Raw genomic sequence first — 25045 nt, 5'->3', positions numbered from 1 at the left:
GATAGAGCAATCTGGCCATTCTTTCTTATAAATTCATAAATTTGTTTAAAAAAAGCATGCTCAAGAAAATGCATGAGGGGATTTGGTTGATGAATTGTGTTATTAAACCCACATTCTACCTAATTATCTGCTAACCAGCATTGAGCTGATAACTACAATGTTAACCAGCACGCCAGCACTGTTGCACAGGTGTACACACACAAGACTTCAAAGGGCTAAAGGAGAAGGGCTTTGAGAATTCCCTCCTTTTAAGGGTGGAAAAAGTGAATCCAGTTATAGCTAGAAAAAGATATCAGAACATAGGATGTGACAGATGGTGGTGGTAAACAGAGTTATACACTCGTAAATCTGTGTGCGGTGTGAAGACTTCAAAGATATATCCCAGTGCCTTTTGAAGATCAAAGTGATATGCTTGTAAAGGACCCTAGGTGAGTAATGCCAGGAGTTTGTAGCAAGAGATTCTGGAGTGGTGATTTCAATTCATCCTCACTGTTTTATCTTCCTAAGATCTATCACAATACTGAAAACTCAGGTTAAATAAAATATTTGTTTGGCAAACTTCCCTACTTTCCTAATGCTGCCTTGACACTGACCAGCACCATTCTTGGATTATTTGTCCCCCCCACACCTTATTTTAAAAGGAACACTTGGGGTGGGACAGAAGCAAGAGCAGAGTTCTAGGTCATATTTCTATGGTTTAGTTCCAGTCATTAAAATGGTAGGACATCTAACTTAGGCCTACATTTGAGGTGATGGAGTTCCATCAATCTTAGGTGTATGAACATGGTTAAGAACTAAACAGTGGATTTGAATTGGCTACTTCAGTAGGCGTCAGATTCCCTACCTGGAAGAAAAATGGCCCAAGTCCAGTGGAATAAGAAGGTATAAATCATCAAGTGTTTATTTCCAATAAGTTTCAGCAAGGGACATTATCCTAGCCTCACCCAGTTGGTGCTAATTATCATTCCAAAAGGCTCTTAAATTCAAGAATCTTAGAAATCTCCTTCTGGGATCTTGCAAGTTCTACAAAATCAGAGACTCATCCAAACAAGAAGTTCTAGCCTGGCACCCTTCACATATCTGCATCTTGTTTATACTGGTCCAAGACTACTGAAATCAAATGAAATACTATAAAACAAGTGGGAAAGAGAGGAAAGAGCTGCGACTCTAATGTGAATCTTCTTAAGCCGGGGAGGCCTCCATCTCCATGGAGAAATGCTATGAGAGGATTTTAGTGATGGAGTAGAATGACTAGCAGTCTAGCTATGGAACTACTACTATGATTAGTGATTCAGGGCTGGGATACTGACCGTGCACCGTGGTCAAGCTGATCTACATACAGCTTTATGAGTGAATGCTCCTCAGCCACAGGGCTGGATGCACTTATTCCCTCAGGTAACCTGAGGGATTCAAACAATGAGACCTCATTAAAACTTCCCATGGACAGAGCAAGTCCCACTCAAAGAGGAAAGACATTCAATGTACACAGCTTTATTGAACAGCACCCTTAAAACAGAAATGGGAGGCCAATCTCTGAGGTGAGAGGAAGAACTGCAAGCTTTAAACGTGTCTGTAGTTCACAGGGAACATTCCAAAAGGACTGAAAATGGGAAGAAAGGGAAATGATAATATTTTCGGTTAATGGGCATCATGCATCCTGGAAGAACCAGAACAGCTCAGAATATTATAGGAATATTTTAGGGTAGAGGAAGTCATGTTATCCATCTAGACGCATCCACCATAAGCACCGTCCGAGCTGAAATGATATAAAATGACCTTCAGTAAGGATGGGGTCCATCTTTGCTTGACGTTTGCAGAATGCAGAGCTTCCTAATAAAAGCAAAACATCTTTCTGAACATTACATCAGATCTTCCCCAGAGAGACTTTATAGTTTATGGTTTTGTTTTAGAAAAGATGGTTGAATTTGCTGGTGGTTTGGAAAAGGTTTATTGAAAGGAAGTTACTGAGGGTCCAAACATATTTCATTGTGGATATTCTGCAGTTCAATTGCCTCCTCATTTCAACTGGTTACAGACTTAATTTATAGAACTGAAACATCATGTACTGCCACATTCTGTTTACTCTTCTAATTACAATTACAAGGAGCATTTTCACCTAGGGTCCCTGCTGATGTGCAAGTACGGGAACTTAGGGGGAAAATTAGCAGATTTCTGAGTCTCTCTTTGTCTTCAAATATTCACTAGAATGCACCAGGATATTACAGTGAAATTTGTATCCTAGAAACCTCTTCAGGGAAAAGACCAATTATGATTTTTTGTGAAATATGAGGTATTTTTGAGATCTTATGTTCAATTAGTACTCCGATTTTCCTTACCTTGCTTTTGCTTTCCTGTGGGCATTCTTCGTGTATTACTAAAGTGATTTTCTGGTGTTTTATTTGTGATAATTTGATCAAATGATTTAGAGCGCTTTTTGACTCTTGCAGATTTCCAATGTGTAACTCTTAGAGGAATTCCTGTTTCCCATTCTATTTGCTCATATGGGAATGGATTTTGCACAAAAAAATGAGACAAATATCCATTTAAAAAAAAAGTCCTATTATCCAGGCAATTACTTATAGGGAAGATACATGTACAAGTCTGATCCTTAGACTCTAGCCTCAGGAACTCCAGAGTTCACCAAGAAGAGGACTCTTTGAAATTTTCAACTTTAAATAATGAGATGTTTCAGAATGAGTATAATAATATACCACCCATCTCAAAATTCCAATTCTCTGGCTTAAACAGATAACTACAAGTGGTGTGAAAGTTTACCATAGATTTTGGCTCTGACTTTCTCCATGAGATATAATGCATGTGTGTCAGCAATAAAAATTAAACATACTCCACATTCTTACTGTGGGTAGATTATAAAAGCAGGTTTTCCAGAAGTCACATTAATACCAAAAGGCCCTCTTCAAATGTATTGACATGAATGAAATTGAAGACTACTGAGAGATATTTACACGTCAGTTTCCAACAATAATCTTCTGCAATTGGCTTACACTGAAATATTTTTCTTGTCACAGAATGAAGACTCATTACCAAAGAGAGGGCTTATTTTATAATAGGATTGGAACTTACCTCCTGGTAATAAAAGGACTTCCTGAGGAGGGGACAGAGTGGGAAAACAGGGTGTCATTCATGCTGGTTACAGGTCTGGGAGGCCTGAAACAAAGTGCAGAGTGTATGGAAAATTAAAACAAGTAAAAGCCATGAATTAAAAACCATCCTCGATCCCATGAGAAAGAGGCTGGAAAGATGAGAGTTCCATCTTGCCCAGGATTAACATGAAATTTTATATTTTCCAATTAAATTCTCTAAGTGTTTTAAAATTACATTTTCCCTGAGAACACAAAATCACAGCTAAACATTGAGATGAAGATCTCTGGGTACTACAGGAAAGTTCTCCCATGAGCATGGGGCCTTGGTATTTCATCTAGTCATATTCTCAAAGAGAGTGAGGATTTTGAGGCGGTCTTACAGAAACTGCATTCTAAAGCTCAATGCTTTGGAAACCTGATGACTATCAGAATCTACAACCTTTGGGAAGAGGAGAATTTCTGGGCTTTGAAAAATTCCTTTTGTCTTCTGCATGATGATGGCTCTCTTCTAATATGCCTGGTCTGGAATGACATGGGAAGTAAAATCACATTGCATCTTGTTTGCTCTTTGTTCTCAGTGAAGATGCAATTACGATTCATGAGGATTTATTGAGTTTTTTCACATGGCAAGAGAATATAGGGCTCAACAGTCCTCAGAATTATCTGTGATCCTAAACACCAAGTGCATCACATCAGTCATCCCTGTCTTATTTTTCACCTCATCCTGTCACTCTTTCCCCATCACCAATGTCTTAGTTCTGGTGAAACAGTACAGGTATGATCACTATTTCCTCTGTAAGCAGTTTTTAGTTTCATTTTAGGTTCCATGTAAGATATTCCATGGTGAGATGGGATGGGATTTAGAGTTCAGAAGATGGAAGCAAGGATGGAGCAATGCATTATTCTGAATCCCAGGAAATTTTGGTTTCACTATAATTCTTTGTTTGAGGGTGAGAGAAGAGAATTTTTAAAAGAGGAGACATTAATGACAGTTACCTATAGAATCTAGGTTGGCTTGATCAGAGGGCAAATTTGTAAATGGTTTAATTTTTAAGTTAACAAATCCATTACTTTTGGAATCTACAATGAAGAGACTGGGGAAAAGGTAAAATTGTTTAACCCAATATATTTATGGGAATGGACATGACGCTATGCAGGTTTTAAAATATAAGAACTATATACACAATTTCATTAGAACTTTTGCTTTCTGGTAGCTGGTGCTAGACTGCTCTCTTAAGATTTTGTAAGACACATATGTTGAATGAGGGCAAAACCAAAGTTTTACTATTTCATTTACTTTAAAGAGCTTAGCTGAGATTCTGAAAATTATCTTAGTTTGCGCATTACTTTTCTGGTATGTGTCTTTGATCCAAGTGAGCAATATGAGGCTAGTTTAAAACTAAGTCTACCTTGAGCTGAATACTTTCACAAGAAGGATGCCAATTTTATAAATATGTAAACAGAATAAAAAAGTAAACAAAATTAAAGTTCTTCATTGTAGCTTAACAAAAAGTTGTGAAAAAAATTGACCCACATTTCTGGTTTTCTTTTTTCTTAACTTTTGCATCTTGGCCTGTCTCCAGGAAATGAGAAAACAAATGGCTTTGGAATTCTTTTTAATTGACCTGGTAAGTTTACTCTATTTGACCTGGTTACTGTCTGCAAAGCTGAAATTGTATTAATAGTTTCTTCCTAAATGGTTTCACAGAGGTTTATCATGGAAATGTACTTGGGACACAAAATGGCAAAGTTGGCATCAACTGGTGATTTTTAGAGGGATTCAAGTTTCTATTTCTTCCATAATCAAAAGGTCAGTTACTTAATCTAATAAATGGCTCACATTGGAAATTTTAAACATATTTACTCTTATTAAAATGAAAAAGTTCCACAAGATGGGGTAAGTCACAGGGGCCTTTTGCAAATCTTCTTTCTGGACCGTATCTGGAGTAGTTTTGCATCTCATAACTGCTTCCAAGTCTTTATAAGTACATTGGGGACTGCTGAACTACTTACCAGGTATCACTTTTGACAGCAAAAAAATGAATAGAATAAAGACTGTTAATCATGGTAATATTTATAAGCAATTCAATAGCTAAGAGCAAATGCCAAAATACCCAAATGTCGCCACCTGCTCATTACTATTTAAGGAATAATTCATGACTGGCAATTTTTCTTTGCTGTATGTTGGTAAAATCCTTTGATTATAATAAAATAATGGTATTTTCTGTGTGAGACATGGTTAATTTCAATGTGCAGGTGTGTATACGTGTGATAGTAGCACTGCAACCTGTTAAAATTTATTTCTGCTGATTCCATCTTTTTTTACTGTATCCAAGACTACTAGTAAAATGTTAAATTAGCTGTACTGTGACTCGGCCACTTTTTGGTGTTTTTCACAATTAAAATTTGGAACTGATGTCTTAATTAAGGAAAATATTGTCTAATCTACTTATGTTTTGATCAAGCATAAGCCAATAATTTTTTTGTCTCAACTTATATTATACCCTATAATGACATTTTAGTGCGTAAGACTGGATACACTACCTATTAGAGTACTAGTATCAATTTTGAATACAAATCATAAAAACAATAAGATGTGTGCATTTAAGAAGACTGCATAATGTTCAACATTAGATTCCATATCTATAGGCATTGTATCATAATATATATTTCAGGCCACTATACATATTCAGGCTCACAATTATCCTTCTCATATCAAATATTTGCACTGCATGTTTTTTTTTTCCATTGAAGAATGTCTTAGAAGAAGTTGTACTAATTTTTTTCTTAACATTAATGCAATTTTTCCCCAGAGTAACAAAGAAGAAAAATGCATTATCCTGAATCGACACTGCACTACCCCCATCGACAATTCCAGCATGTGACAGTACCACCAATGTTGCCACTGCTCAGCCCCACTCACAGCTCTCTTCTCATTTTTGTATAAGCTTATTCATGGGTGTAAGTAATACATATCGAGATATCTCTGTAAGCCTATATGAACATGTGTCCAAAGAATGATAAAGATGTGGTTTCTGCCACAATTAAAAAATTGATTAAGAAATTATGAGAAAACAGAGGGAAAAGTCAGTCAGGGAGTGAAAACTTCAGAGGCAGAATTATACCTAAAAAGCACATTTTTATTGCCATGTGTGTTTCTAAAGAACATGCTCTAGAATGGTCTTTGTTAGAGATTCAACAATAAAATTTCTCACAGCAAATGTTTTTGTACTATGGTAATATTCCTTCTGTTAAAGACCTTTATTCTTTAAACTATACTTTAAGCACATTAAGCAGGGGAGAGGGGATTGAAGTATTTTATTTCTGAAAGTTTTTATTCACTACATTGTACAGCACTGTACAAAAGTGGTGGGACAGCTTATGATAAAGGATATGCTATGGAATGATATATACTTTGTCTGATCTATCAAAATTATATCTATATACATTTGGAATAAGTATGAATATTCATTATTTCCAGATAAATATTTGTTATGGCAGATTATGAGAGTATCCTTCTTTGAAAAAGATTAAATTATAATACTATTTATTTTGTCATTTATATTGACTTTATATGCCTATGATAATTTAGAATAGCTAAATGAGCAGCATATTTTAAAATTAAGTCTTAGACTATTCCCACCCACAAAAATGATATGGATGCCTATTTTGAGCAATAACACTTAGCAAAGAAACAAATAAAAAGAAATATTTCTACATATAAAAATAGAAAATAAAAATATTCTAATACAGACTAACTAAACACTCTGTATCCAGAGTGTTATTTCAATAGTTAAATATTTTACACAATTTGCGTTTTAAAATTAAGACATTTGCCCTGGAAAAAACATTATCAGTAAGTAGAGATCAGTATTTTGATTTGAAGACAATTTTGAGAATCAGGTTAAATATGTACAATTTTTCTTAGAAATAAAGCACATACTTTGTACACTTGTAAAATTTAGTACACAATTTTAGGAAATCCTGAAATTTGCCCATGGCACCCAGATTAAGAATCTAATGTGTAGATATTGCTCTCAATTAAGTCAGTGAATATTGCCTCTATGAAGTTTAAAAATTATTACTCATTAGCCAATTAAATAAATCTCAAACACACACACACAGATTATGGCCAAGCACCTGCTGGGTGCAAGGCCCAGTGCTAGGTCCATAGTGCAGTGTGACCTCTTGTAAACTGGATTTTAAATTTACGCTGCTCACTACCTAACTGTCTTGATGTGAGAGGCAGTATCCTAACTCCACGCTACAGCAAAGCTCTTGCAGCCAGGCCATTCACATCTACTCTTTCTCTGTCAAACAGCTCGGACTGAAGCTGTCTCTGGGTGAAACTCTTATGGGGTGGGTAGAAAGTGACTCGGTGGCAGCAGGGCTCAGAGAGCACAGATTTGCTCTCACTTCGATTTGTTCATTCATTAGGAACTTAGTGATTGTCTCTAACTGGCTAAGGAAGGAAAGCCGAGACCTTGTTAATGTCTCTTCCTCAGAAAGCTAGAGCTGGGCAACAGCTGTATGGGTAGCTTTGGGTATGTGGTTGGCCTTCTGGAGCATTCCCTACATTTATTTATTGCCCCCAAGGTTATTTTAAGGTTTATTTTTAGAAGCATAATTTCCAAAAATAAGGTAACCATATTCTACAGAACTGGTTTATATTAGGGTTTCCGATGCTTACCTCGTGCCAGCATATAAGATGAGAAACTGGAGCCTCCAGACTTTGTGCATTTCTAAGGGCAGTGATCCCTCAGAGCCCACATTCAGGAGCAAGCCAAAAAACCCCCTATTAATTACACAAAGCTCAGAGACATGATGCAACACAAGTCAGGTGATGGTCATTGCTGAGGGCCATCGGAGGAAAGCATCACTGCTTTCCTAAAGCTCTCTCATGCACCACAGCGCCTCTGATGGGTCCTATGCTGAACTGCCTGGATCACGCACTTGGCATCAGTGAATTCCTAAAACTGGTAGGACCGATCAACCCACTTCCTGGTGGCAATTGGAGCCTCTGACCTGTGGGAACCAATGGCAGGGCATAGGGAGGGGCAAGCACCTATTCTGGAATTAACAACATAATTTCTAATTATACACGGATGCAGGTAATATGCCTTTTTCTTCTTTTCAGCCCAAGAAAAAATCAAGAAAGAAACACTTTCTTTTCTAATTCTCCCCTATTATCTTGGCCACCCAGGCCTGAGAGAGGTTCCAGGGCACGAGGTTTCTGGGAGACTAAAGGAATGGGTGGGAGCAGTGCTCTGCCCACCAAACTCCCATGAACTTTGGAGAAACTTTTTAAAAAAGTCTGTTTGTGGATGTTCTGATGCATTTTCCCACTGATTGCCCTCTTCAACCCTCCCCTGCACAGGCCCTGATCCTTTCAACATTATGCAGCTTTGGATATTTTTTAAAAAGTGCAATTTCTTGGTTTGCTGGCATCTTTGAGAAGACTGGCTCTGCAGAGAAATGAAATGAAGGGCTTTTGTTTTTGGGTTCACAGTTAGTGTACAATATGCTTTAAATTTTTCTTACCATGGTAACTCTATTGATTGTTTACTTCTCATTGTGCAAACAACATTAATATCCATATGCTTTTTGAACATTTTCCACTTCTAGGTGAATTACATTAGTGTTGTGTAGATTACTTGTACAGTCCAACAAGAAAAATTATAATGACATTATTTTCACTTTCTGTTGTTAATTAAAATTTAAAATTTGGTCCCTGACAACTGATATGAAATTGGCTTCATTGGCATCTAGCCATGTGTCAGTGGAGAAAGATGCCACTTAATGTGGAGGGCAGAGATACTCACACGATGTGAGCCAAGTTGAGAGGCTTCTCAGGCTGGTCAGGGAACATGGGGTGCAAAGGTTCTCGGCTGGAAGCACAGCTCAGAGACTTGCTTAGTGCATTAGTTAGCTTCTTAGCAGGTGATTTCTGGAAAGAACAAGAAAGGTAGAAGCAAAACAATTAGCATTTATATAACATTTTATCAGATACTTTGCTTTTCAAAAAAGGAATTCATTCATTCATTCACTCACTCATTCATTCATTCATTCAAGGAATCCTTTTTGAGTACCTTCTGTGCATCAGGAAGTTTGCTCCAAGATGGCAATAGGGGGCTGGAAGAAGCCACCAGGGAACTGATTCCTGGCACTAAAGGTCAGCAAGTGGTGTAAACAGAAGCACTTTTTGTGAATGGGATTTAAAGGACCAGCAGGAGTCCTTCTGAAAAAAACTCAGGAGAAGGGAAAGGTAATTTCAGTTGGAGTAAGCAGCAACTGCAAGGGCGGAAGAGAAAGAGACTCCCTTCTGGAGATGAAGGCAGGAGACAGATCGTAAAGGTCTTCACACACCACATGGAGGACTGTGGTCTTTATCCCAAGGGCAGTGGGAGCTTAAACCCCAGGGGCCATTCGGTCAGGCGTAATTCTGGAAGGACTGCTCCAGCTGAAGTATAGAGCACAGTCCGGGAGGGGATGGGATAGAAGGAAGGAGATGAGCAGAATGTTTTGCAGGAATCCAGGTGCAAGATGTTTCAGGTGTGGCCTAACACGTCCAGTTAGAAGTAGAAGTGGAACTTTAATGCGAGTCTTTAGAATTTAAAGTTCATGTTCTTTCCAGGGCATTATGCTATGTCTCTTTCATTTGGACAGATGGAATGTTTCTCTTAAAATTATACAGCCAAAATGATTTTAAAAAATAATCTACCATCTATAAAAAAATTTTAACACAATTTTCCTTTCCAAAAGAAACCATTCATAATTTTGTCATTGCCGTTTACACATACTATCCATAATCATTATTATAATGAAGTGACTTTTGTCTTCATTATTTAAAACTAAGTAAAAAGACCATTGTTCAAAAGGACCCTCTTAGACTTTTGTTAGGAAGTAAAGTTCTTAGAGCACTTAAATCAGCAGCAACCACAGCTCTTCATTCCATTAACTATGGGGTAGTTCATCTTCCTGAGAAGTCTGACACTAGTTTATAAAGATAATGTCCTGTAGGGTGATTTTAGAGTCCACAAACCTTGAAAGGGAGACTTATTAGGTGACTTTTGCTTTTATTTAGTTCGACAATACAAAATGATTAGTCTTTAAACACTAACCCTCCAGGATTTGAGAAATACCAAGTTTGAAAATTGTTAATACGTTAAAAAGAAAAAGTAGAAGTTGTTTTTCCCTCTCTTCAATATTAAATTACATTTCATGATCTGTATTAAAATTATTTTCCTCAGCATATGATATAACCAAAAGGGAGGCACAGCATTCGAATTGGCATGAAGTCCTCAGTATATGCTGCCATAGTGAAGAAATGCTACTTGAATTCAGAATCTGATAGGTGATGAAAAATCAATATATTTACACTGGATATCAGTCCCAATAATGATTTTTAGAAAGATCACTGCGATTTAACATGCATATCCTGAAGACGTTCTCTCTTTTTTTTTAAAAAGAGCAATCAAGTTTTAAGTGACAACAGGATGAATCTAAACATATTAAATATAGAAAGGCTCATAACTAGTTTGCATTTTCTTATGATGAGAACTATTCCAAGAGGGACTGGCAGGGGTTGATAGCATATCCCACAAAAAATAATCCAAAACCCACACATAGAATGATACCTCAATGGAAGCAAAAGAGCAACATCATTGGAACTGACCTTTGAGTTTAACTGAGACAGAGGTCAGCAAACTGTAAGGCACGTGAGCAGCAAGTACACTGAGGTAGTCTAATTCCTCTCGTAGACCCTGTGCCATGTGCTCCTGAGAATACATCTTTCACATGGGCAGACATTCACAGACCACCTTTAGCTAGCTGGTCACAGACTATTTATTCATGAAAAGATCATCTGTTAATATAACCACAACCCCCACCAACTCCCTGCAAAAAAGTAAAATGAAACAGTATCTTTAAGCCTACCCTCCCATGCTTCTTTCTTTTATATTCCAGTTATGCATTTAACAGAACCCCAGAATCTAAGAAAAAAGAAACCAACAGTTTTTAAGCAATTCCCAAACAAAACAAAACTTGGAAAAAACCTTAACTTACTGTGAAAATACGATTATGTTCCAGAAGGTGCCTGCTGTTTGGTTGGCGTTTAAGTCAGTACTGACACTATCTATTTCCCAAGAAGTAATATAGTGTGAGTCTTTCTATATTTTATGGCCCAGGAAGCTCCCTGGGTTCTGAGATAATCAGATCCCAATAAGGTGAGGGAAAGCACAGAAAGCAATGTTAGATTTGGAGTGGAAGGTAAGTTTCCCTTAATTCTGCCGCCATCCTTGGTATTCCCTCTTATTCTGGGCAACACCCACACATCTGACGGTCAGTATTGCCTGGACTTTGCCTTACCCATGATGTGTACTCTTTCATTTGGTGCTGGTTGCTATGGGAACCACCGGCATGTCCCCTCCAGAAGCAGTCCTGACAGAGCTGGTAATTGTGACACTGTTGGCATCGGTAGCGAAATCCCATCATACTCTCACTGTGGCAGTAGGAACACTCAACCGGATGGAAGACTAAGGGGGAAGTAAATGAAGGGAAAAAAAGAATGAACAGAACGAAAAAAACATAACCTAACAGGAATTGCATTCTCCTGCCATAGGCTATGGTTTCAGGTGATAATCCATCTTGGCTGAGAGAAGCATTACGTGTATTCCTGGAATCTCACTACCGTTTACAAGCATGTGTGTGTGGGGGTGGAAGAAATGAAATGGTGATTGGGAATAGGCGTCATTTTAACAACACAGAGCTCTGTAATGCCACTTGCTCTCAATACTCCCATCTCTTATACTACAAGAATATAAATGACCCAAACTGACCCGCCTTTCCAAAAAACTGCTCTGTCTCCAGGAGACCAGCCGAGCTCTCTGGAAGGCTCAGAAGCACAATGGATGAATACAGCTGACTGTCCAGTGGGTACAGGGAAAATACAGATAAATGGAAATTAAGAGGAAGAAAAAGGAAAGGGAAATGCAAGGAAAGCTGAAAAACTCGAGAATTGAGTTACTTTTAAAAAATGCAGTGGCTAATGGGCTGTATTTAATGAGTGGTATTGCCTCCTCTAATAACCAGATTTTTTTTTGTACTGGAGGCAGGTGAATAGAACTCAAAAAATGTTAAAATTATCTCAACATAGTTATGATTCAGATTGTTCCAGAAATACTTAACACTCTTTGGAGGAAATTTGAATTATAAAACTGGCAAGGTAAAATATTTGAGATTTGAAGTTAATAAATCATCACATCCATGTAATTGCATGTTATGAGCTAGAGAGATTAAAGCAACAGCCACAATAACTCATGCCTTGTATACAGTTATTCTCTGGCTAACAGCTCAGTAAAAATTATGCAAATAAGAATAAATGAAAGATAAGGAGCAAATTGTAAGACAAACACATCATCAATTCTGTATCCCCATCCTCTGAACAAGCACCCTCCCTTTTCCGGGTTTGGGGGAAGATCAGGGTGGCATCAGCATCTAAGTACAACTGCTCCAGCACGGTGCTTCATTTCCTGCTCTGGGACAGAGACTGATCTGCAGCAGAAAATCCTGAGAGAGAAGGAATGAATGTACAGCTTTAGCTAGAAAAATGACTACTTGTGGAACTGTAAACAGTAAAACCAACTCATCCTGTATGAACAGGACTTTGACTGCTCTTTGTTTCTGCATGTGGATAAGGAGCATTAAAAAAACCCCAACAATACAACTTGGGTTGTGACTGCAGAGAAAATGACCTAATTGTCTTCAAATTGTCCCCACGAGCAAAAAGAGATGAATTGCTTTTCCTTGCTTTTAACTAAAAGAGATGATAAGGGCAAATGCTAAAGGTTCTGAAAATTAAGCTAACTTTAGCTCCGATACATATTAAAGAAATGTAGAGAAGTTAAGATTCTAATAAGAGATACGTAATAAATTATTTTATATTCAAGTATGGATGAATTCCAAAGTCAAATTAAACATTAAATAAGAACCCTTAAAGATCAGATGGAGGTGATGAATTGTTCCCATGTTTAAACTTCTTTACATCTTTTCTGAAGTGTTTTTCATATCTGATTTGGATATGCCAGAGTAATAAATTTATATGCTAGAAATAGTTGCGTGTGTGTGTTTTTAAAACATATTTCGAAAGTTAAATTTCACTTAACTTTTATGTAACAAACTTTTGAAAGTAGACCATTTGATGAGAGGTTAGCAAAGCACTACCACCCAGTTTTTGGCCATTTCCCCCACCTATTCCAGATCAAGGGCCTAGGAAGAAATAGTATTACGTACACCAACATTGGAAATTCAGATCTAAAACAAATAATAGATGCACATCTTAAGCTTTAATGAGGTTTCTTTTATTGAGTTGTCTTTACACCACACCTGACTTGTACTGAGAAGCACACAATGACAGTCTTGAGTTTGCACTGATCCTATAGGGTCTAACTGATTGGGGAGAATGGACAGTTTTATAATTAACAAACTAAGAACTATGAAATAGATTTCATAATAAAATGACCTTGGCTTAATAACTCTAGTCCAATCGCCTAATTTCAGTAATTTAAAAAACTGCCTTTGCTCACTCATACCTACTTACCATTCTCTACATTTGCCAGTCGGTGCAGAAGAGGCAGCCAGACCAGACACTGGGGAGGTGGATCTGACATGAGCGTATCCAAGAAACCATTTAAAGTGACTTTCTTCTGCATCAGAAACAAATGAAAATAAAGAATAGCAGAGAATAATCTTAATTTACCTGGCATGTAAACATTATTTGAGACTGAAGAAAGGCATTCAGTTAACCTTTAAAATATGACTAAACATGACTTCTCGAATGTGTTATTAAACTGATCAGGACTTGCCAGAGTGCTCATGCTTTATACTTATGCATACATAGGACTGGATTATCTCCATGGAGGCTGTGTCAGTATTTCATAGTGAGGAAAACCAACATAGCACCATCACTTTTATATGAGGGACATGTGAAAATGATGAGCAAAGAAGAAGAAAAGAAATTCTCCATAGAACTGTATCAAATAGTGCATCACAGTATGCACTATAATTCCCATATCAGCCAGTCCTCCAAATTCAAAGAACAAATTTCCTTGAAAACTTGCTTAGCTCCACAGGTACTCAATATTTAGTGTTTCATATGAATGGTTCTTCTCTATAAGATTAGTATAATATATAATTCTTGCCTATTTGGAGGCCAAGTCTGAATTTGTAAAAACATCCCTTCTATCCTTTATTTATGTATCTTTCATCTCAAGTCAGTCTGTTTGTGTCTCATTATCCTGATCCTTTCTGATGTGAAAAGAAATGTATCATAGCTGTAGTTTTCTGTCAAAATGGCCAAGGTAAGAAACTTACATTGATATATGATACTGTAATATTGTGAATGACAAAAATGGCATGTTCATATATGAAAACCATTATTTTATTTTATAGTTAGAACTGGAATACAAAAGTGGATGGAGTGTTAGAAGGCAAGAGTTTCATTTCTCAGACAGGAAAACAATCCTGAAGAGGTTAAGTCTCCTTCAAGATCCAAGGCTTACGATTGGAAAAACTTGTACTAGTACTTGTCATTCACAAAACAATTGCTTTGTTACCCTTTCATTAGTCTTGTACTTTTAGGAGCTATTCATAATTTTAGTGTTTCCTCATAATACTAAGGAACTTAAACTTTCTATGGGATTGAATCAACATTGTTATCAAAATATATATTACATAAATTATAAGTAATATCAAAGTTTTTTTTTTTAAAGCTAACAGAATATTGCCTTTCAAAACAATCACTTGGGGTGGCTTTGGAGTTTTCCTAGTAAAGTATTTCTAACAGTTTGAAACTTCATCTTCCAAACTACTGTTAATGCCAGTTTGTGAAGCACAACATAAACTGGTTTTATTATTTTTGTGTTACTACTTTTTATAGCTCAAATGATCTTATTCATTTTGACCCTTCACCATTGACTAAAAATGACTCCTAGGAGTTTCCAAAAATGTCATTATGTTTTGAGCATATATAAATTTCTCATCTTTCAGGATCTCTAGAAGATTGTATAATAGGACAGTCTAGAGGTTTCAAAAGGAATTTTGAATGATGGCAACACATATAGAATAGACAGCTCTTTGGAATACGTAAGTTCTACTGAGTTAAAGAATCAGTTCTGTTATCCTATCCTTACCTGAGGAATATCCTGGGGCATTAGCACATTTACTGCGGATTCTACAGTACCTAAAAGCTAAGAATTCGGCAATAGATGAAGCTTTTATTGCCTCTGTGATTGAGTGAATCAACATTACCTGCAGTCATAATTCTCTGGCGCAGGCCACCTGCACATCTGTAGCTATAAAATGACCATGAGCAAAACAGACCCAGCGGCAACAACGTGACAGCAACAACAAAATGGAAGTGGAGTCAGAACACCCAGCCCCCTGTACTCACTAGTGACAAATCCCACATTGTTACAATTATTAAAGAGGAAGTATTTTTTCCCTCATGACCTCACAGGGTTGTTGCGAGGTATAAATCAGATAAATCTTTTTGTGAACTATAAAGCACTGTTCAAGTAGGGAGCCATAATTTTAGAAAACCATGGAAAAAGGTGGAATGCAGTGACGATGAAAAATACTTGGTTAACAGACTTGTGTTTTGAGATGACAGTTATAAAAGTTGATTCCAGTTTAAAAAAAAAAGAATCAGTGAAATTCAGTCTAGTGAGCATTTGTCGAGTCCCTGTTAGGGGAAAAGGATGCAACTTCTTAAAAATACAAAGATGGCTAAGATAGGAGGCTTGACATCTTTAGTGAAAGACTTCCCATAGAAAGTGACTTTTGGCCAAGGAAAAGGAGTAGGTACAAGAAATGGGGAGGACGCTTGGGATAGAGAAAACAGCACAGGCCAAAACACAGATTCACAAAACAGCATGGTTGTGTGAGGGAAAGGAGAGCGGGGACTTCAGTGAGGACGGGCAGATGAGCTGGAGGAGAGATGGCCTCATGGGGCTTGAATGCAGTCTTAAGAGCTGGCGCTTTGTCCTGGCAGCAAGGAAGGCTGCTAAGCAGGGGCAGGGCCATCGGTTCACACTGTGGGAGTTGGATCAGGAGAGAGGATACCTTCCTCATTTTTCTCTCTGTGCATTTTCTCCTATTGTACCAAATGCAATTTTAGGACTCCTTAAAATGCTTTCTTGTAATGAGGTTCCAAAATATTTTGGAATGCAATAGGGTATACAACAAATGAACACATATACAAACAACCAAATAAATCCAGATAGGGAGACCAGTTTGGAGGTTAATGTAATAGTCCAGGCAAAAGAGATGAGGAGGAACAGATCCGAGAAACTTCTGGAAGATTAGATCAGCTGGACTTGATTGAGGAGAAGTTGTGGGTGCTGAAGAAGGAACCTAGGAGGACGCTTGGGTGAATGGATCCATTCTGATGCTGCCAACTCCAAAGGGGTCTATACAGAGCAGCCTGCTTTAGTGGGGGCAGAGATAAGGAGGCAGGCACTGGGAGTACCCAGCCTGGCTTGGGGGTGGGGCAGTGGGGAGGGTCAGCAGGGCTTCCAGGATTAGAGCTGACACAGGAACAAGTGAGCACTTAGTGTGTCAAACCACCCTTCCCCTTATTGCTTTGTACGTGGAGGTAGACTGGACACATTCTGATTTTACATACATCCATGAGTCTAATTCCTAATAACTCTTACCAGGGTGTTATCTGGAAATACTTCATCCAGGGAGCTGAGGCCTTCTTTTATCCACGATCTGTTCTACTCTGATCTCAGACTTTGGGGCTTTACTGGTCATTTCCCATCAATTTAAGATCAGCAAGAAGAGACAGAACTTTTAGCCACCTGTTCCTTAAAGCAGATTGGCTAAGAACAAATGCTTTGGAGTCAGCAAGAGTAATGATTAAGGGTAAGGGCTCTGCAATATGCTAGGGAGAGACTCAAATTCTGGTTTTGCCACTTCCTGGCTCAAGACATTTTTACCTTGCTGAGCCTCAGTTTCCTCATGGTGAAGTGGGGACAATGCTAGAACTTCCCTCAGAAGGCTCTAGAGAGGATTAACTGGAGTACTGCTTGCAAAGCACTCATCAGAAAGTCTATTTCACAGAAAACACTCAACAAACACGACCTACTGAGCCAAGTTCAAATCTTGGCTCTGTTATTGATTAGCTGGGTGACCTTGGGCAAGTAACTTAACCTCCCTGAACCTTAGTTCATCATTGTGAGGTGAGAAAGAAAGGGCTGACCATGGCCAAGTCAGTTCCTCCCTGGGCAAGGAGGTGGGAGGCAGTTGTGATGTCCTGGAACTCAAGGTAAACAGGTCGATGAAATTTACTAACTGGACAGTAATGCAGCTTTCCACAGTCTACTATATACATATTTCTTACCTAAGGAGTCCTTTCAGAAGACATACTTGGCTAGTTTGGATTTTTATTTTTAATTGTAAACAGACCTTCAATTTACGGATTTATAAACCACCACTGTGCTACGCTGGAAATGGCTTTTAGATATACAGTCTTTCTACATGACTAGAGAGGTAGAAATATGGAGAGCCTCCCAAACTAACTTGGCTTAACTTGTTCTACCTCCAGTTAAAACTCATCGCTCCAAATCCCAAATGCATTATACCAACAAAGACTTAGGCAGCTGTGTCTGGCATATTTTTGGTCTTCCAGATCTTGATACATGTGCTGTGAGTCCTTTCTTATACCTCTTGCTAAACATTGGTAGAGTTTGGAGCTGGGGAAGACTTGTGTTTCATGGAAGGCTCAGTGACAATTCTGCCCTTCTCAGAGTACAGTGAAAATAGTACTGTTGTCACAGTGCCATATGGATCCTGAGGTCATTGGGTTGTTGTAAGGATGAATGAGATCATCAAAGAACTTAGCTTGGTGTCTGGCTCATTGTCAGTAAACACTAAGTATTACTACTACCCAGGGGCATTGAGTTTAGTTGCTGGTTCTGAGGCTGGAAGATACTCTAGAGCTTGCTATCATTAAGAAGAATTTGTCTAATAATAAACGACTTGGGATGACATGTAGAAGAGAGCAAATACCGTTTGAAAGGTACTTCCTTCAATACATTTTCCCTACCTGTTGAGAGAAGCAGGATCTAGCTGACTGTTCTGTGTAACCAAATGAAGGGCCTTCAAAAACTGCTGTGGGGAGTTTGAGAACTTCCCTCAGGAACTGGTCATATCGTCCATATACCATCACCCCACTGGAATCAGAAATCATCGAGAAAATATCTGATAGAAGGAAAAGGAAATATTTTTATGCACCACATACACCTTCACCATTGTTTTAGTTCAACATATCTATCTGCTGCAAATAAAAAAAAATGACGCAGAGTTAATATGCTTTTTTTCAACTTATAAAAGAACAATATAAAGGTTAATTTTATACCTAAATATACCCGGTATGGTGTTTTCTCTGGTGTCTTTCTTAAGATGATCCTGGCAGAGAGTATTAACTAATATTTTGGGGAAAATTAGTATATTTTGTTAAGATATAGAAAATCACCTTTTTGTTTTGAATTCAATTACCAACTCATGTATAGATCAATAGGAGTTATTTCAGAATATATGAGAAATATAATGACCTCATTTGGAAGTTGCAGTGGGATTTTGCTACAAAATTGGGGTGTATGTGCATCTATTTAACTAATTAGCTATCTATCCACCTATATTATAGTTAAAATGCTTGGGTCTTGGTTTATGATATTTGAAAAATGAAAGACAATGGGATAAGGATGTAACCAAAACACTTGATTAACTTGCTACAGAAGCAGAAAACTTTCTATAAATCATAGTGTTCTGGGTGAAAGCCTCTTGATTTATGGAGAAAAGGCTTTGAAACTCATGCAGTAAAGGAGCTCAGCCTTGTGAATGAGCATTGCGGTAAAGTGAGCATCGTGGATTATTCTCAGCAGAGCCTGTGGCTTCACTGAACCTGTGTTCTTCAGTTTCTGCCAATATATGCTCTTAATGAATATTAATGACATAATTTCCCAAGGTACTTTATAATTCCTCTACGGAAATCACTATTAGAAAAAAGGGGTTTGCAGGATTTGCTATCATATATTTTATTGCTATTCTCACTAGATTGTCATTATGGTGCTACAGCTGCTGTGAGAAATTCTTATAAGTTCAGTGTGCCACCTCAGTTCATTTTGGTTTAATTTGACAAGGTTAAATGTAATCCAGGGCATATTGTTTTTATATTGTGGTCCCGTGTTAAGCACAACATAGGCTTTTATTGGGTTATGTCATAAGAATGTAAATTGACTCTCATTTTCTTTCTTTCTTTATATTTCTCTCCCCTCCCCACTCCCCCAGTTGTCTGTTCTCTATGTCTATTGCTGCATGTTCTTCTTTGTCTGCTTCTGTTGTTGTCAGTGGCACAGGAATCTGTGTTTCTTTTTGTTGCATCATCTTGTTGTGTCAGCTCTCCATGTGTGCGGCACCATTCCTGGGCAGGCTGCACTTTCTTTCGCACTGGGCGGCTCTCCTTATGGGTCACACTCCTTGCACATGGGGCTCCCCTATGTGGAGACACCCCTGCATGGCATGGCACTAATTGCGTACATCGGTACTGCGCGTGGGCAAGCTCCACACAGGTCAAGGAGGCCCGGGGTTTGAACCGTGGACCTCCCATGTGGTAGACAGACACCCTAACCACTGGGCCAAGTCCGCTTCCCTCATTTTCTTTAAATACTCATATCAAGAAGCCCAGTTATAATGGATTTCTACTGTGTTTCAAATATTTGTCTATCATGAGGCTATAGAAATCCTCTCTGATCAACAAAATTAATATTGTTCCTATCCACATTCATAAACATTAGGCTTCATTATAACTAATCAACATGTTGTATGATCTTTGTATCTTTAAAAAAATTTGAAAATCTATTTTAAAAAAACTAATCAAGAAAAGTTCTCAATAGGAAAAATTCTTATAATAATCCCAAATATAGAAACTTAAGAATCCCAAGCAAAAAGGGGAAAAGGGAACCTAGGAAAAGTAAACTGACTTTCTTATTAGGGTGGCCACCTTTTTTCTTTAGGCTCTTTTCTTTTTTCTTTCTCTCCAGTTGGTTGACTTTAATTGGGTCAGCCTGATTATCTTCTAGGTGCTGATGTTCTAGAACAGGACATATTTTAAAAGTAGCCTAGGCTTTTCAAATCTCCCACTGAATGAGTTTAGACAATGTCTCTAATTAGATCAAGTACAGGAGTACCAATGGCATCCTTTCACAAACTAGCAGCTAACATTGAACTTAGTTGTGTTGAGTAGGTTCTGCTAAGCAATAGCCAAACAAGGCTGGATCACTGGCTCTAAAGCAGGGGTTCTTAACCTTTTTTGTTCCATGGACCCCTTTGCCAATCAGGTGAAAACCACCTACCCCTTACTAAGTCCATGCTATACTGTGTATTATTTATTAAATATATCATACCCGCACCAACATGTTCTCACCCAAGAATAATGTATTTCTGAATTTCAATTCAATCTCATTGACTCCTTGTTAAGAACCCCTGCTCTAAAGAGAAGCAGCTGTTAATGGCCACTTAGATTTAAAAAAAAAAAATGAGGGGATTAGGAGGAAGCCCTTAAAATATGTGTTTGCACCTTAATTTTGGACCCTCTGTTATATTCTTCATATGTATCTATACATACACACAGTCATACATATATGCTTATAATATATGCATTTATATTTATAACAAAGGGTTACTTTAAGGAGAAAATTAATATATGTAAAGTACTTAGTGCTTAGCACAAACTGGTATAGAAATGTTAGCTATTTTTATGATTAATTACATATTGTTTTATTCTGTCATTTACCTTATATGTTTATGCTTTGTCTCTGAGATATGACTGTTATGTAAGGGTCCAGACCATAGTCTAAACTGCCTTTGTATTTTCTATAGCAGCATACAAGAACAGATACTTAGGAAAAATTTTCATTTGTTGATTCATTCAGCTAAAATTAACTTAGCATCAACTAATTGCCTGAAATTGTGTGAAGCAGTGAATATACAGGAAAATCAGGATATAGATCTTTGCTCTCTGGGAGGCCCCAGTATATTGAGGGTGACAGAGCAATGCTTCCATCATACATCGTATCTGTTATACTTCAGAACATCGTGCCAGGAGTGGCTGTAGCTCAGTGGTTGAGTGCCTGCCTCCCACATATGAGGTCCTGGGTTCAATCCCCAGTACCTCCTTAAAAAAAAAAAGAACAAAAAACTGTAATGGTGGTGTGAACACAGTAATCACATGGTGTACTGGATGCAGCAGGGGCTCAGAGAGCAGGTTCCAGAGGGAGGGTAGAGTCAGGGAAGATTTCCTTAGAGGGGTGACTTCTAGGCCAAGCTTTTAAGTTCAATTAGAAGGGGCTCTTAACCAGGGGTCTGTGAGCTTGAATTGACATTCAAAAAAACCATTGTCCTTGTGGGGATGTGTTGGTGTGCGTGTGATGTATTTATTAAATAATACACAGTGTAGTGTGGACTTAGTAAGGGGTCCGTGGTTTTCACCTGACTGGCAAAGGGGTCCATGAAACAAAAAAAGGTTAAGAACCCCTGAGTTAGAGGGTAGTCAGGCTCACAGGAGAGGAGTGGGCTTCAGGAAGCAGGACCGGCCCGTGCCTGGGCATGGATATGAGGGTCAGAAGGTTGTGATCAAGGATCTTCAAGAGGTTCACAGGGCAGGGGACGTGGGTGCAGGCAAGGACACAGTGAGAGAGGAGGTTGAGCGAGGAAGTGTTGGAGAGCTCCGCTAAGGAGGTTAGCTTGGGTCCAGAAGGTGCTGGGGAGATACTGAAGACTTTAAGACAGACCAGTGAGTTAGAGGCATTAGCCTGAGGGGAAGCGTGAAGCAGCCTGAACAGTTCAGTAATAGAAACTGACAACCATTAATACATGACGCTTGCCATAATAGTAGTCTGTTAAGTACAACAAAACCACCCCTCCCCAGAAGCTGTAGAATAGCATATGGCATAGCAGGTTTACAGCACTGGATTCAGAATTCCTTAAGATCCTTAGAACTACCTGGGAGCCCTAAGGCAGAGATCTAATGGGAGTCCTCACCTGTTAAGACAAGAGGTTATAATTGGGCCAAGAACAATTTGGCAGGAAAAGAGTACGGAGGTCAGCTTATATTTAGGTTGCTGTTCTACAGCTGCAGGGGTACCCTTGCTAATCCTTGGCTGTGCCAATGATGTCCCTGGCGTTATGCAACAAACACCCTGCATATCTGGTTGTTGCTGGCCCTCAGTATTGGACACTGATGCAACAGGGTAGTGTACCTTTTAATGCATTTTAAAACATTTATCAGAAAATCAGCTTTAGGTTTTCTGTTGTTTTCTACTTCTAAAAATTTCTAATTGATTTCCAGCCAATTATTCTTGTGCTATGCTCTCTAACAATAAGGGCCTAGCTGGTGCAAACGAAATACCCTTCATTTGTAAGCACAAAAATACAAAAATTGCCAAATAGGCACAGCTGGCAAACTGGCTTAAAGTGAATTAGAAAATTTTAAAGGGAAACCCTTCAGTGAACCCTGAAAAATTTCATATCCTTTCATTTTACTTTTTCTTTTAACAAAGCAATGCAGCAAATCACAAACCTGTCTGGGAGCCAGTAAAAAGGAGATTGTAGGAAACACAATCCCGTTTATCAAGAACCAGCCGCTGCTGTCTGTGGGTTTACGGGTCCCTATTTACTTACTCAGTCAATAATTATCACTGAAATTAGAACTATCAGTGACCAAGGATGTTTGTTCTTGGCTAATTAACATTTTGCTGAGGTTCCTATTACCAAATTGCCTTAGCTAAATTACTTTTGGTCAGATGGCTTTCAACCGAGTTACCTGGAAACCACTAAAACAATTCTCCTGAGATTAACTATGCAAAGAGTGACTCCTCAATCAGAAGAGGCAGGGACAGAGACCCAAGGTTGTGATCCAACTGTGCTGAGCTGGGAGAGGGGCCCACGTTATCCTGCTGGCATGCTATTTGTCTCTCTCCAGATGTTGTGTCACTGTAAGACTTGTTTCTGCAGCCTGGAGGACTTAGTGTACCTCCCAATGGGATTCGCACATTTGTTGCTTTATTCATGGTACTGAGGAGGGTTTACTTTGGCTACTAGAGAGCAGGCATGCTTTGTGCACTGACTGTGGTTGCTTTTGGTTTTGGTGGATGAGGGGATGGAATGAAGTGAGACAACATTATACCAGTTACACCAGTTTCTTTGCTTTGAGCTCCTGGACTTGTAAGAAAACTGCAAGAGTTCTGGCAATTTACAAAGATTTGATAACATCCTTAGTTATGGCTCAAGTTTTGTAACTGTGCAGACATTGTCAGTTGCCTTCCTAACAACCATTCCCTGCATCTCACCTCCTGTCTTTTCTGGCCCCAATTTTTGTTTCTGTGCTAAGGGAAATCAGGGGCCCTTCCTAGCCCAGGAGGAGAGTGTTGGCTCTCTCTGATAATCATGGGCATTCCTTTCCTGCGACCAGGGATTGGCTTAGTAATTGGTCTGTGTTGCCACGTGGGCAGTTCAGCTGGGGGTCGGCCTCTAGAGTGAGACTGTGATTCCCGAAACTGCTGCAACCCAGTCCCGCCCCCAGCAGGAGGATGGACCCCGACTGACTGAGGACAGCTGAGTGGGAAGATGGAAGCACCTGGACCTTGGGGACACCGAAGTAACCACATTAAAGGCTCTGGGAAGTTCTGAAGCACAGAAAAAAAATTATTTTTTCTGTGTAAAATAAGTAGTTAAAACTTATTTTAATATGGGACTCTTTAATCCAGGTACCTATTAATATAACATTGAAAAAATATTTGGAAAATGTTTCTTAGTACTATTTTTTTTTTTAAACGTTCATCTGAGCTTCAACATAAACAGCCACAGTCATCAGGGGAGGCTTCCAGGAGTTTCTTCCTTTGACTGGGTTCACATTACTAAATTTTCTCTTTCTAGCCTCACTCTAAAGGAAATGCCTCCTGAATTACTCCGAAGCTATTAAAAAAAAAGAAACTGATTCCTGCACTTTTTAACTTGGCTATTCACTCTCCATCAAGCCTGGGGGTGGATATTTTTAAATTCCCTACCTCCTACTGCTTAGTCGGATTTCTCTGGATCCCGACCACATTTGGCCATTCTGTGAATGGAAGTCCCTGGAAATGAGGGTATGTGGTTCTGTGGCTTCAGCTTTTCTAATAGTCCAATGGGATAACTCTTCCCTGGAGCTTGTCTGGGGAAACTTCGGAGACACAGGGTTGTTTTTCTTTGGCTCCTCCTCCCCGCCCCCCCTTCATTCTTCCCCTCTTGCTGCATCAAGAAACAAGAGAGAACTCTGAGAAGCTGGTAGGCAGTAAGTGCATAGAGCCCAATGACTGTGTATAACAGATGGTCATCGTTAGCAGAGTCCTTAGAGGTCTCTAACTTAATCCCCAAACTCAGAATGAAAAAGGAAGCATAAAGTATCTTCCACAGGGCAACCCAGCAAATGAGTCACAGAGCTGGGCTTGCAACCTGGTCCTTCTATCACCTAAGACAGCGCTCTTGCTACCACAGCATTATATATCAAAACTCAAAATGCTTAGGGTAGGAGAGAGGGTTGAATGGAAATTAAAATACAAACAAACAAATGAATACTATATGGCGTGGTCACGGCAGCATCAGCATCATTTAAAACTAGTTAGAAATGAAAATTCTTGCTGCCGTCCTCACTGCAGGCCTACTGAATCAGAAATTGCCTAAAAAAATAAAAATAAAACTGAGCTAACATTGTGTTACTGGCTTAAAAACCCTACCACATTTAATGAGAAGATGTACATTAAATGCCTATAATCACTCAGTGTACTTTAGCTCTTATGTTTATATAGTCATCCAGTCATTTCTTGGTCTGTTCAGTCCCTATGTAA

General features: G+C 38.6%; 1 protein-coding gene across 50 annotated transcripts in view; it reads right to left on the bottom strand.

Moving 5' to 3' along the window:
* The window catches only part of DTNA (dystrobrevin alpha), a 418043-nt gene that overhangs the window by 69449 nt on the left and 323549 nt on the right, over positions 1 to 25045 (bottom strand). For 32 of the 50 annotated variants that reach the window (XM_071208625.1, XM_071208607.1, XM_058277110.2 and 29 more), the window contains 5 exons: positions 18211 to 18365; positions 13702 to 13807; positions 11472 to 11638; positions 8927 to 9051; positions 3085 to 3168 (listed from right to left, as the gene is read on the bottom strand). In XM_071208625.1, the coding sequence (XP_071064726.1) occupies positions 3085 to 3168; positions 8927 to 9051; positions 11472 to 11638; positions 13702 to 13807; positions 18211 to 18365 (637 nt within the window). Of the gene's footprint in view, positions 1 to 1310; positions 1401 to 3084; positions 3169 to 8926; positions 9052 to 11471; positions 11639 to 13701; positions 13808 to 18210; positions 18366 to 25045 lie in introns of all 50 variants that reach the window. The other 18 variants (XM_071208616.1, XM_071208615.1, XM_058277122.2 and 15 more) reach the window with 1 other exon arrangement.

This window comes from Dasypus novemcinctus, chromosome 16, assembly GCF_030445035.2.
Source record: "Dasypus novemcinctus isolate mDasNov1 chromosome 16, mDasNov1.1.hap2, whole genome shotgun sequence".
Lineage (NCBI taxonomy): Eukaryota > Metazoa > Chordata > Mammalia > Cingulata > Dasypodidae > Dasypus > Dasypus novemcinctus.
The sequence above is the reverse complement of the archived record's forward strand: the minus strand, read 5'-3'. Positions and strand labels throughout refer to the sequence as shown.